Here is a 14139-nt window from a genome sequence, read left to right on the forward strand (position 1 = left end):
TCCACAGAATTTACACAATAGAAAGTCCCAGCCACTTTTCTGCTGCAATCCCCACTGTTTTGAATGGGTTTCAAAGCCACCTTATTCTGCACCTTATCTGCCTTGTGTTTGGATGTTTACCACCAAGCACTGTCCCTTTTTCAAAAGCAGGATTCTTACCAACAGAGAAAAAAAGGGGAGAAATTAGTGCTGCTGACAAAACTGTAACAGAACAGCATGTATGAATACTGATGAAAATCTTAAAGGACATGATGCAGTAGCAAGAGCAGTTACTAGTAGAATGGGAAATAACTCTCAGACCAAAAAAAGGTGTTCTTCACTCTCTTTTCACTAATCATTCAGAATCAAAAGGAAATCTTTTCCAAGGACCCAGGGCTTAAAGTTTCCAGTAAAAAGGAGTTGAAATGGAGAGTGAAACTACTGCAGTCCTCCAGTTACCTATTCACAAAGGAGGAACAATGATGCTTTTATTCTCCCACCTGCTACTCACCTCATCTATTTAGAGATTCAGATCTTTGAGAGCCAGGTTGTTTATGCAGCACTTTACAGAAAATTTTGGCCCAATCTGCATGAGGCATGAAGCCTCTGCTGAATACAAACATAGACAACAACAGAAAGTTCAACCAATACATGAAATCTCAAAGGTGTCTCCCATTTCTGAGCTTACATTGACTAAACGCAATAGGAAAGAACTTTTAGAGAACTTACTTGTGCTTCATCTTGGATTTGTTGCTGCACTGGGCCTGGCTGCCTCACTATGTAGTTGATTTGACCAACTATGGTCTGTTGAACATGCTGAGGTGTCTTAGCTTGGTTCAGCTGCAAGCCGGACTGTCCTTGGGCCTGCAGAAGAAGCTCCAGATCCTTTTTCATCTCCTCCAGTTCAAACTGGTGGTGCATTATGTCCAGGCTCTGCTGGATGACTTGTTTGTGAGTGTTCTCATTCTGACCTAATGGTGGCGATGCTGGTGGCAGCTGCTGCTGCTGTGGTGGCTGCTGCAAGTGGTTAGATTTTATCTTCTGGAGATGACCAAGTTGCACTTGCACAGTTGATGTCTGCAAAGAAGCCTGTGTGCGGAATGGCTGTGGATGGCTTGTGCGAACTTGCTGAGCCTCATGTGATACAACAGCATAACCCAGGGGTGCAGTCTGCTGCAGCTGCTGGGATGGTAAGTGCTTTCCCATCCTCCCGGACTCATATTCTGGCTCTGACCGTGACTGCTGTTCCAGCCCAGACTGTGTTAGCTTCATAGGCTGGGGGGCACCCCTTTGCTCTTTGTCACGTTGCTGCATGCCATACTGTAGAGGAAAGTGCTGCTGATGCAGTTCAGGAGGTTGTTGAAAATTTTGATGGCGGTTTATGTCTTGGTAAGAAGGCTGAGCTTTGTTTGCGTGAGGTGTGCTGAGGCAGCGTGAGCAACACATAGGCGTAGGACACTGAACTGCAGGTGGAAACTGATGTGGCTGGCTATTCACAGGCTCCAGCTGTGATGCTGGTGAATGGTGCCCATGATACGAGGAGGTCTGCAATCCTTGCACATTTCCACAGAGTAGCACATCTGAGTGAGAAACCTGTCCACCCTCCATAGTGAAACCACCTGAAAAAAACAGCAAATTTACTCCCTCCTATGATCTTGACAAATTTACGTAATAAAAACTGTGAATGATGGCCATTTCCATGTCTTCGTTTCAAATATAAAAGATATTCAAATGTCCTATGCAAACAGTCCTTCAACATACCTTCAAGACAAATTTTTCAAGATTTTTCAGTGATGTAAAATCACACCAAACTCCCACTGATGTCAGGGGAACTCATGGTTGAATTACCAGCAAATGCTTTGAAAAATTGATCTCAACTTATTTTATTTTAACTGATGGATATGGTTTATACTTCCATTTTTTACTAAAGTATGAGCATAGCTTGTCATCCATAAGCACAGGTACAAAAGACTGCTTCCAGGGTGAAAGTGACAAAAATAAAAGAGATTGATGTTATGTAGGTGAGAATCATAAAAGCTAGAAACAGAAGTGACCTATGAACTGATCTTGTCCATGCTTTTAGTCAAGAGAAGATTATTGCCTGTAATACTTTTGATAGTGTTTTACCCCATCTAATTTTAAATATCTTAAAATGGGAAGAGAACCAATCTTTTAGACCATTGATTGGCCCACCAAACTGAATTTACTGTAAAAACTCACTGCAGTTGTGAAATTTATAGCTGGTGGGAAACAAAGTCACAGTAAGCACAGTATGCACATTCATTACATAAATAACACTGTAATTATTATATAGCCAATGTCTTAAAACCATCTTTGTGCCCGTTAATTTTAAGTGTCTCAAGCACTGCTCAGGTCCCTTGGCCACTAAGATACTGAAGGATCTGAGAAGCCCAGGCATGACTGAGCCCATCTGCCCCTGGGTAAGGCAAAGGAAATAATAGCACAAGGCCCACTGCAGATACTCCATTTCACCCAAGGTACTCCTTACAGACTGCCACAGTCACAGTGGTGTAGTTACAGAGCTATTGCTTGCTGGGACAGAACTGAATTTCAAATACATTGGACAAAGTCAAGGCTATTTGATAGCCAGTGACACCACATTTTAAGTAAATTCAGTTAAAAGTTATTTGTTTAGTCCTGCACAGTGTTTCCACTAAACTAGTAGTTGTGTTCTTACATCGTGATTTTGTAAGACCATCAAACATGATATTTATAGAGTGTATTTCTAGGTAATGTTTATAAGGTAATACTTATATATAATGATGTCTTAATAGGTGAATTGATATAACCGGAGGGAAAAACAGGAAAATTCAGCCACACTAGCTTTTCTTCAGTACATGACAAGAGGTACAAAACTGGTAGTCAAAACAAAAAAAGGATAGCACTTTAGGGAAAGTACTGTATTGTCTATATCTGTCTTGTCTAGCTTTGGGCACCTGCCTAATAAACAACAATATATTTTTCTTACCCAAATTGGACAGTTGTTTAGTCCAGTAGGAGGGATCCCAAGTAAATCTGATCTTCAGAGGCGGGCCTATGTCTGTGTTACAGTTTGTCTCTAACAAGCGCTGGATCTGAAATACAATCTGGTAACAGATCAAAGGATGATGATTTTATTCACAATTATAAGATCATGAAAAATGTTTTATTCGAGAAACATTAAATCCTTAAAAAAGTTCTCACACTTACTGCACAATTTCAATTTACTGAGAAAATAAGTATTGCTCTTACCAGTTCTTTACTGAAGAGAAATGGGATGCTGTTTTTACTGCACACTGCCCAGCTGATGAAGTTCTGCACATGTTCTACCTGTCTGCTTAAAACCACAACACCTTGCAGTTGTTGCTCCAATTTCTGCTTCCTTTCACTGGTGATTTTCTGTTAATAGTAATCAGTAGAAGATGTCATTCTTCAGACATACATAATGCATACAATCATTGGCACTACATTATGCATTATTTGCAGTGACAGTGTTATTTAGAATCTCTTTAAACCACCAATCATAAAAAGAAAGCAAATCCTAGTCAACAGATATGTCTGAATTCAGGAAGCACAGTGACTTCTCCAGGAGCGAACAACCTACACCATTCTGGCTTTGGTTTAACAGAATAACGTAACCCAAGGAAGCTGTATAAGTTGAATCAAATTTGCGCCTGGACCACTTTCTTGTCTCTTACAATATGCAAGAGAAGAGACCCAACAAAGAATATAAAAAGAGGGGAAGCGTGCAGCATTTCCTCAGAATGGTCTTCCAGTCTCCAGCAATTCGTGATTTAGGGACCACAAAGACAGAGACTACATTATCACCCTCAGTGTATTTTTCTATGAATTTGTCTAACTACTTTTGAACCCATGCACAATATCTTGCAGCAAGGAGTTCCACACTTATTTACCATTTATGTGAAGAACTATCTGCCCGTGTTTGATTTGAACGTGGCACCTCCTGATTTCATTTGATGCCCCCTACATGCACTTCAACAGAGCACTGTGCATGTACTTCAAGCATATGCACAGTTCAGTTATGGTTACAGATAACTCAGACAAACACTGAAATGTTGTCAAAACACATGAACACTGAATTTACTTAATGTTTAATAATACCAAAATGAGAACATATGTTTCTTTTTTTTGTAAAGCTACTTAGCTGAGTAGCCATATTTGAGTCAAATATGTAAGTTCAAACGTAGCCAGCAAGTGCCAAGTGCCTTGTCTTTCCAATACCTGCTAAAATTACCCAAGAATAACTGAGAAGTGGAAATTCTAATAAGATCTGATAGCAGGTTTTGTGCTCAGCACATTTGAAAATAGAATCATATATACTTCAACTGGACATCGAAAAACTGAAGAGTCACAACTGCAGGTTCTGTTATAGAAAGTAGACCAGAGGATCATTTTCAAAACAGGATATTAAATGTGCTGCTCATGGTCTTCTACAAATTAAATATTAAAACCAGAAGCTGGTTTGTTCTGAAAGTACTCAAAAGGTGCACACATATTCTCTGCAACTGTATTAGAAAATGTGGTTAACTCATAATAAGCAAACATTTTGCCACATCATCCTGAATCTTTGTCAACCATTGATTCCACATAAAATACTGCAGGAAAAAAAAAAGAAATATTTGAAATCAGAAGCAAAGGGACAATATCTCTCACAGTCTATATTCTTTCCATTGGCACTGGGATTAAATTTAATTTAGTTTAATTTCCCAAGGTATCAAAGAAACTAGCCTTACTTACTTCAAGTTGTTCAAGAAGGATGTTTGTTCGTTTATTGATTTCATTCATCAAAACCATCTTGGCCATTTTTATTTGATTTTCTACCTTTTTGTATAAATGTTTTACTTCAAGCAACCTATGGGTAAGAGATACACATCCTTGGATGAGCCAACTGGTATGTCATTTATTCAGAGCTTAGTAGTTATTTGTTACAAGAACCGATCTAACTATTGACAGAGAAGTCCAATGGAAGTTGTACTATTTCCCATAAGTTCTCCCACACTTCTCTTCAGACATAGAATCATAGCATGGTTTGGGTTGGAAGGGACCTTTAAAGGTCAACTAGTCCAACCCCTCTGCAATGAGCAGGGACATTTTCGACTAGATCAGGTTGCTCAGAGTCCTGTCCAACCTGACCTGGAATGTTTCCAGGGATGGGGCACCTGCAGCCTCTCTGGGCAACCTGTTCCAGTGTTTCACCACCCTCATCATAAAACATTTCTTCCTTATATCTAGTCTGAATCTACCCTCTTTCAGTTTAAAACCGTTACCCCCTGTCCTATCACTACAGGCCCTACTGAAAAGTCTGTCCCCATCTTTCTTAGAAGCTGCCTCTAAATATTGGAAGGCCGCAATAAGGTCTCCCCGGAGCCTTCTCTTCTCCAGGCTGAACAACCCCAACTCTCTCAGCCTGTCCTCATACGTGTTCCAGCCCTCTGATCATTTTTGTGGGCCTCCTCTGGACCCACTCCCACAGGTCCACGTCTTTCTTTTGCTGAGGGCTCCAGAGCTGGATGCAGTACTGCAGGTGGGGTCTCACCAGAGTGAAGCAGAGGGGCAGAATTACCTCTCTCAACCTGCTAGCCATGCTTCTTTTGATGCAGCCCAGGATACAGTTAGTTTTCTGGGCTGCGAGAGTCCATCGCTGGCTCACATCCAGCTTTTCATCCACCAGCACCCCCAAGGCCTTCTCTGCAGGGCAGCTCTCAATCCTTTCATCCCCCAGCCTGCCTTGATACAGGGGGGTTGCCCCAACCCAGGTACAGGACCTTGTACTTGGCCTTGTTGAACTTCATGAGGTTCACATGGGCCCACTTCTTGTGTTTGTCCAGGTCCCTCTGAATGGCATCCCATCCCTCAGGCATGTCAACCGCACCACTCAGCTTGGAGTCATCTGCAAACTTGCTGAGGGCGCACTCGATCCCACTGTCTATGTTATTGATGAAGACATTAAACAGTACTGGTCCCAATATGGACCCCTGGGGGACACCACGTGTCACTGGTCTCCATCTGGACATTGAGCTGTTGATCACTATCCTCTGGATGTGACATGCTAATGCTGATTGACCCTCTCAAACATCATGCCAAGAACAGTCTAAAGTTCTTTGTCAACAAACACACACAGAAGCCATATAAAAAAAAAATTCACTTTATACTAGAGTATAAGTAGTATAAATAGATTTGTACTCTTTCAGGGTGTTTGAAATTGTTTTATTCATGCAGAAGAGAGATCCAACAGCTGACAGATACATAATCAGTAGCCAAAATCCAGTTTATATAATGAAATATTTTCATTTTTATACTAGTCTTGACTGGAATTGCAGATTGTTTTGAGGTTTCTTGAAGAAATGTGGTATTTTAAAAATAATCTTTATTTCTAGTATTTTCAAATTCTAGTTCAGAAACAGATTGTACAAAGAAATCTTAACTCTGAATTCAGCTGTCACATGCCATATAAGGGCTACGGAATCATGTATTACAATGCCATGACTTGTCAGTACCACTTAAACATGAATTTGATATTTTTAGTCTTCCTATTATTTCCTACCCTCCAAGGAAAAAAAGAAAATATAGCATCTGCATTTACTTCTGTTAATCTTCATTTAGTGAAAATAATATTTTACTGATCACCCATTTTCATGAAAAACAAATGCATAGCAATTACCTGTCTTCAATCTGTTTAGCTGAAACCTGAATCCCATTTTTTTTCTCTTCCACTTTAGTTATGACATTTTCCAGGATAAGTCTCTGATTTTGCAAAGCTTCATCAAGATGTCTGAACCTGTGAAGGAAGGGGAAATTCTCACACCATGTTTTTTTCTGTTGATAAGTAATCAACTTATCAGTTGATAAGTTTAGGGGACCACCTGCCTTAGTACCTGTCTGGACATGGTCCCCTACTTGTTTCCTACTACAAATGTTCTCTGTGACAGCTAAACTTTATCACCCCTCATATAGGCAAGCTTATCTCACAAAAAGTGTCACTGTGTATAGACAATTCCTTACATGGCTCACACACTTCCACAGGCAAGCAGCACGCTTAAGCGTTGGTAACTCTTGTCTTGTACAGTCGTGATGTCTTTGATAAAGACAAACAGAAGTATTTGAACCATGCTAAGTACTGAGTTCAACTTGTGCCTTTGAGCACAATCACGAGGAACTATATGCATGCACACATAGTATCTGGGCAGACATGGGAAGGTACACACTGTGGAGAGCAGTGAGTGATTCTGTGAGGGCAGTAACCCATGTGTTACACTGCATGAGCGTAAGACAACTGAACTGAGTTTGCTGTGGCTTTTAAGTTTGGACTAGACTGCAACTTCAGCTGACAGGAAATGCAGATGAACAGTCTTAAATCTAAATTAGCTACAGTTTTACACAGGATTATGATTAAGGAATCAAAGTGTGGTACCTGTGTTCCTTATGCTCTGTCAGAAGGCAGCTGTGGCACGTAAGGGTATCACAGGTCTCACAAAACAGCTTGAGGGGCTCTTGAGTGTGCACTGGACAAAATAAGGAAAACTCGCTTCCTTCATCTTCAGTTGCTGAGGAATATAAAGCAATGGTGTCATTGACAAGGATTACTATTATAGGTCAGAAAAAGAGTTGCCAAACTCTCACAATTTTATTGAAAGTCTTGATGTTATTTTTAAAATACCCAGACCCTGGAACCATCTGATTATATGAAGCGGGGTTTATTTATAATTTTTCTCCTGGCCTTATACATCCTACAAACTGAGCACATCAAAGAGGTTCAGAAACAAGTCATCAAACCAAATTCATATTGTCCTCTAAACTCTCATGTGTTTTAAATATCTCTCACAATTCTGGGCACCTGCCTCATGACTTTGAATGCCCTGGTCCAGCAAACCGGTCAACAAATCTGTATTGTAAAACATAGAAAAGCAAATATATTAAATAAACCTGAAGTCACAGCAGAAGCAAGGAAATCCTTTGTTCTTAAAAAGTCACATGGGGAATTGTTTTTCAGACTTGTATTTGTTGTAAATGCAGTACATAAGCTTCAGCAGCTAGGGGATATTGATATTAGGTACTCAAACCTGTTCTTAAAAGCATTTTCTAAAGAGTAATGTGATGAAGAGTAAGAATGGACAGTGGATATCTAAAGTGGAAGTGTTGCCCCTGTACAATCTATTCTTGCCTTCTTTCCTGCATACAGCAGAACTGTTTTAGAAAGAAGGAACACTTTCAATGAAAGAATGCAAAAAAAACCCCACTAAACCATACCAAAACAAAACCCCTTCCACTGAAGTTACACATTCACAAGTACATCTACATTAATAGTTAAGGCAGGGAGGGGGAAGCTCTTGGATCCCCAAAAACACAGACTCCAGAGCCTTATTTTATTAACCAGTGTAAGGACTACCCATCATTATACTGGTGAAAACCACTATTGTCTCAAAATGGTCAAAAAGCACAAGCCATGCTAAAGTACAGTGACAGATTTATGCAGGTCAGCGTTCAAATCCTTGTCCACAGAACCATCAACATTATTAGCACATAGGGACATATACGGGGACAACAAGAAAAGCACATGGCTGAGTCCTCAAAATATTCCTACAAAGACACTATCCCATTACTCTTTACCAACACATGAGAAATTAAACAAAACAATCATTGTTAGATAACACTTATTGATACAAACTTTAAATGAAATAGAAACATTGCTTATTTATATATCATTACTTGTTCACATAAAATGAGAAAAATGTTTCCATTTTCCCCCACCAAACCTAACTTAATTATCTAAACATTTTAAAAAAACAACTTGTGGCAGGGACCAGGCTCTCATCCTGTAACAAAAGAAAGCCCTTTATAGAATCAAGCCTCTGAAGTGATACTGTTGCAGTAACATAGACACACAGTGTACAGCAAGCTATATTAATTTAGTCGCTTTATTTTCAAATTGGAAAATGCACAATATAGAAGTAGAAAGGCTAAGAAAACCTGATGGGTGACAAAGAGAATGAAAACACAGAGAAAATCCATGCCATGCTCTAAAGAAAATATGCCAAATTTCCTACTTTTTAGATTGCTATCTACTCTAAACATTTCTGAGATGGTTGATTTACTTACTCCAGTTCAATTGGCTTTCCCCTCCGCTGTCTTAACATAGTGTGCAAGAAGATAATTTGAGATAAATTAGGCCAAGATTTTTATGTAACAGCATTACATAGTTTACATTGTTATGAATTATTTACTACAGTATCATGCTTTATTCTTCAGTAAAGTTTATTGGTTTATATTATTATTGAATCAAATGATAATAGATAGCATTATTAAAAGAGGAAATTGGATCAGAGGGTGCTTTTAGCCCACTCCAATGTTTGTTTTTTTTTTCTATCAAGGTACAAACTGAAGTACAAGGTACAAACTTGACAGCAAATCTTTTCTCATTGTACTGCAAATATGTACTTTTGCATTAAAACCTGCAGCTGACAATGCAAATAATATGTAACCAAGCAGGTTGTATAACCAATATATAACCAAGGTGGATGTCAAAGATCATCTTTTCCTCCCCTATGGAGTCAGATATTGTATCTTAAAAGAAAAACAAAAAGCCCATAATAACTATCTCAATTTTCATGAGTTGGAAAAGCCCCTCTAAGTGTTCAGCACCTGCAGAGCACGCAAGCTGTTATTCTGAAAACTCGGGATCAAATTATCCATATTAAACTCCAACTTATAATGAGATGCGGTCTTTAAGGTCCAAGTATAATGAAAACTAGTCACAATCTTACATAATGATTTCTCCATTTTTGTCTCTCTGAAGGGTCCTTTAGCCTTTGGGTGATTGTAATCATCCCAGAGAAATCAGTGGGGTTTTTAGTACTGTGACAGATTTAAGAGACAAGAAGATTTCAAATGCAAACTAAGGATAAAAAACACTGTTACCTAATTACAACACAGATCCACAGCCTCTGCCACTAGTAATTCCCTGATTCAATTGACATATCAGTGAGGGCTGCCACTGAGCCGTGGTATTCTCGACCTACTATATACTCAGCTCAGAGCTACACTCTTCAGTTTTAAAATAAGTTGAATTCTTACAAATCAGATGCTAAACAAGGACACAACTCTGTTTTTTCTGGGACCAGACAGGGAAAGTCCAGTTGCCCTAAATCCTGAATTAACATCAGTTGAGTCACCATTTTCTACAGCCTGTATTTTCTTTACCTCAGATGGATCTCTTGAATAATTAACAGAAAGTTTTAAATCTCTGTTCCTCTGGCCAGCTGATGTCAACTTTGGAAAAGCAATCTCATCTTGGCTAATAGAGTCCTCCCTCAACTTGCGTAATTCACAGTGACTCAAATTTTGATTTTACAGGTTCGTATTCAACCTTGAGAGACTGAAAGGAAAGAACAGTATAGCAAAGAGAAAATTATTCCGTTTGCACACTAGCCTATAAATAGTTGGTGTGTCAGTACCAGATCATTTACTTCTAACATAGTTTTGGTAAAAGGATTGTTTCTACTCAGTTGCAAAGCACAGATTTCCACTTAAGAAGGAAAGAGTCTGTACTAATACTGAATGTACTTTTAAGAAAGTTGGGACTAAGGGAGGAAGAAGTTCTGGTTTTATGACTTTAAGCAGTTCAAGAGCTCTGCAGAACTTCAAACTTAACAAAGTTCACTTACTCCTAGTGCTAATGCAGACCCCTGCAGTGAAAGGTTTGTCCTTCAGAGATTATTCCTCCAAGATTGTTGCTTAATCTGTCGTAAAGCTTTGGCCCATGTTCCAAGCACCTAGTTCTCCAGTGCTCAGCAAATTCATTCCAGAAGCAGATTTCAACATTTTCACGTCTTGATCTTGCAGTCACAGATCCAGAGTTTTCGGGGTTCTTTTGGGTTGCTTTTTTTTTTTTTTTTTTAAACTGTCAGGAAAAATCATTATCTTTGAAATACTGCAAGTAGTGCAGTTTAACCCATCTGTGAACCACATCTCAGCATCTCTTCATATTCATAACCACCAGTAATAGTCTGGCACTCACAAGAGAACTGGAATTTTTTATAGTACCTCTAGAAGTGGTTCAGCTAACAAGAATACACTGGAGCAACCATACAACATATAAACGTTAGCGGGAAATTTGCAGGGGGAGGAATCAAAGTGATGTCCAGTGCGTGCTGTTTATCTGAGTTTATGCTTAAAAAATAAGGTCTGTTTTTCAATGTAGGAGTTCAGTAACAGTTTTCAGCTGAACAGTTGTGACACAGACCACTCCCCATTCCAGTTCTCAATAAGCATGTACACAACAATGAAATCTAACTAGCACAACTGCCCCCCTCAAGCTACCAGATGTTACAGAATGCTATGGAAGTGAATAAAATAAAGCTGTTTCCAAACAAGAATGGAGCCCTTTCCAAGACCAAGGCGGCCTCACAGGGAATCCCCTACCAGCAGCATTCATTTTGTGGGCCTTTACTTCAGACTTACAAAGGATGAGTCAGTAGGAAAAAGAAGTCTGGCTACTTTAAAATTGTTTTCTTCTTATACAATATGGAATTTTTCTGTCCCAGCCTAGTCCTGCTCTTCCCCATGCCCTTAACTTCTAAATACAAATTTGAATGAGGGGTAAAGTTCTCAAAAATCACATTAATTTGGCACACTGTTCTGCAGTATGACCTCAGGAGTCGCCAGGCTAAGGGTGCTGCCTGGCAGCCAGCTCAGCTGTTCAGCTGTGTGAGCTGGATCTCACCCAGCAGGCAGTCAATGGCCCAGGAAGGAAGCAGGAGGATGTGCAGGGTAAGTGGATGTCACAGGTAACCGTGACAGAGAGCTGCAGGTTCTGTGTGGCAAGGGGTGATCAGATGTGTTACACTGAGCACGGGTATTATGAATGAAGAAGCAGAAAGAAAGGTTTCCCAGGGAAGCCAGGCTCCTTTAGTTCTGCCACTCAAGGAAGAAATTGTTTATCAAAATGAATAGGAATAGGCAGGATTTAATGTGTTTGGTGGTTGGGGGTTTTTTCTACTTTACTTCATTTCAGACCCAGGGAATCTTACGGTTTTTAGATGACAAAAGAAAGTCTGGGCCTTGTAAAGCAAATGGCAAAAGACAGAACAGTTTAAGGGTGCAAGATAAATGGGATAGAGAGTCTCTTAATGGTTACAAGGGCCTACAAAGAAGTTGACAGTTGCTCAGAAGCACCATACACAGACTGAAGGTGGCTGCTGAACCTGAAAGCAGAGGATGCTTTATTTCCAGAAAATAAAAAATAAAATATCAGCCTGAGTTCTAGTATATCCTAGTATTTGCTTTCTTTGAAATATCCTGAGGGGATATCTATGTCCTAAATAAATAATATATACATAAATAATAATAATTTTAAAAGCACAGATTACATTCCCAATCATTTTTTGTATTAACTAGCCTATATATACACTACCAACCTTCTTGTTAATTTTTTTTTCAGCTCACAGAATTTAGGACTAAAAAGATGAGAAAGCATTTTAGTTTATGTGTTTGCATCATTTTATTTATACAGCACACACAAAACCACAACTAAGCCACAGGTATATTTTCTTAACATTATTTGTCAACAACATGAGCTGGTAATCTTACTCAAAGTGGAATGAAATTATAAACAGTTGGAGCCTCAAAACCACAGTCCTTATCTTGCCATCAACTCAAGAAGAAAACATATTGTCCATCCAATCAGGGCATTTGAGGAGTGACTGGGGAGACTTCAGTTTATATTAATCTCTAGAAAAGAGCCAGAAAACATTTAAATGTATTCTGTGCTTTTTATTATTACTATTCTTACAGAGGTTTTTTTGTTTGTTTACACTATTTGGCAACAGCATATCATGTCTCAAGGGCCTCAAACTCTGTTTGATATGAACACCCAGGACTTAAAAGAACTCCATCTATGGCAAGCCTAAAGTATAGGCTTCTACAAGCAAAATCCTAAAGCCAAAAAAAAAAAAGTATAATCAGTGGGCTACACCTATATTTATTCCTTGTTCTGTCCTTCATCTTCTTTATGAAGAAGAATGATAGTGCAGCACAAACTCTAGCACAAATAACTTCATATGTGAGCAAAGTGTAAACTTAAATCATTGTATAAAATTGCAAAACTCTTATTTTAGGTTACAAATTGCTTAGTAAGTTTAGGTTAGCATATTCCTCAGCAGATTTCTGGCATATAAGGAAAGAAAATAATGAGCAGTAATAGGAGATGATAATCCTTTCTATGGATCACCATTTTATAGGGATGAGACATATGTGCCAGTGGGCTTCATTTGTGCTTGCTGATGGCAATATAGTGGTCACACTCAGGAACCATGTTTTTCAGTCCAGGCTTAGAAAAGGAACATCCTATAGTGATCACAGCCTTTTGCTCTCTGTGACTCTCCCTCCCGCACTTTGTCCATAAGCACAGGAATTGCTTGATGGTAGTTTCCTGAAATAAATTACCCAAAAGAGGACAGAAATACTGAAAGGGCAAGGCCTGTTGCTGTTGTAGCCTACCAAACCCTAGTCCATCATTCCGCAGACTGAAAAGGCATGTGGAAAAGGTAGTCTCTGTGAAACACAAATATCCAAAATTTTTCAAATACTGTGGAATGCTGATTGTGGCAATGGCCCTAAAGTTACAGAAAAATCACATAATCTCTCATTGACACATACACAGGCTTCCGAGTCACACACACACAGCCTTCTGAATCACACAGACCACGTCTGTGGCACAGAGCCTGCAACTGCTCCTTTTTCAACTGAATAACTGATATGAGAAGAAACAAAATTTCAAAGTGCATCTTCAGTACCTGTGCAGCCCTTCAGGGATACAGAGAGGAAGCGGTCTCCAGTTTCCTTGCCATGCCTGTGTTCCTCTGTACATGAGCTGCATAACCACTTATTGCAGCTTGTACAGAGACTGTGAGCAGGTCTCTTCTCTTTACATGTGGAGCAGCACTAAGAACAAAAAGTGCAGTTACATACAAGGATAAAAAATTAGCCATACAAACTGTTATCTTTAATAGACTATGATTCGGATTGGTAAGCTTAATATTTTTCTTCCTCAGACTAATGCAATTCAACTGATTTTAAGAGTCTGGTTATTGTGTAAAAGAGAATAGAATAAAATTAAGATTCGAAGCTCTTAAATCAAATTGT

At 39.1% G+C, this 14139-nt stretch overlaps 1 protein-coding gene across 1 annotated transcript in view; it reads right to left on the reverse strand.

Moving 5' to 3' along the window:
• Positions 1 to 14139, reverse strand: part of TRIM66 (tripartite motif containing 66) — a 53941-nt gene that overhangs the window by 24371 nt on the left and 15431 nt on the right. The window contains exons 3-9 of the mRNA XM_041129390.1: positions 13791 to 13938; positions 7412 to 7544; positions 6662 to 6778; positions 4738 to 4852; positions 3232 to 3378; positions 2969 to 3086; positions 709 to 1598 (exon numbers count right to left, since the gene is read on the reverse strand). Of these exons, the coding sequence (XP_040985324.1) occupies positions 709 to 1598; positions 2969 to 3086; positions 3232 to 3378; positions 4738 to 4852; positions 6662 to 6778; positions 7412 to 7544; positions 13791 to 13938 (1668 nt within the window). The remainder of the gene's footprint in view (positions 1 to 708; positions 1599 to 2968; positions 3087 to 3231; positions 3379 to 4737; positions 4853 to 6661; positions 6779 to 7411; positions 7545 to 13790; positions 13939 to 14139) is intronic.

Source organism: Aquila chrysaetos, chromosome 16 (genome assembly GCF_900496995.4).
Source record: "Aquila chrysaetos chrysaetos chromosome 16, bAquChr1.4, whole genome shotgun sequence".
In the NCBI taxonomy this organism is placed as follows: domain Eukaryota; kingdom Metazoa; phylum Chordata; class Aves; order Accipitriformes; family Accipitridae; genus Aquila; species Aquila chrysaetos.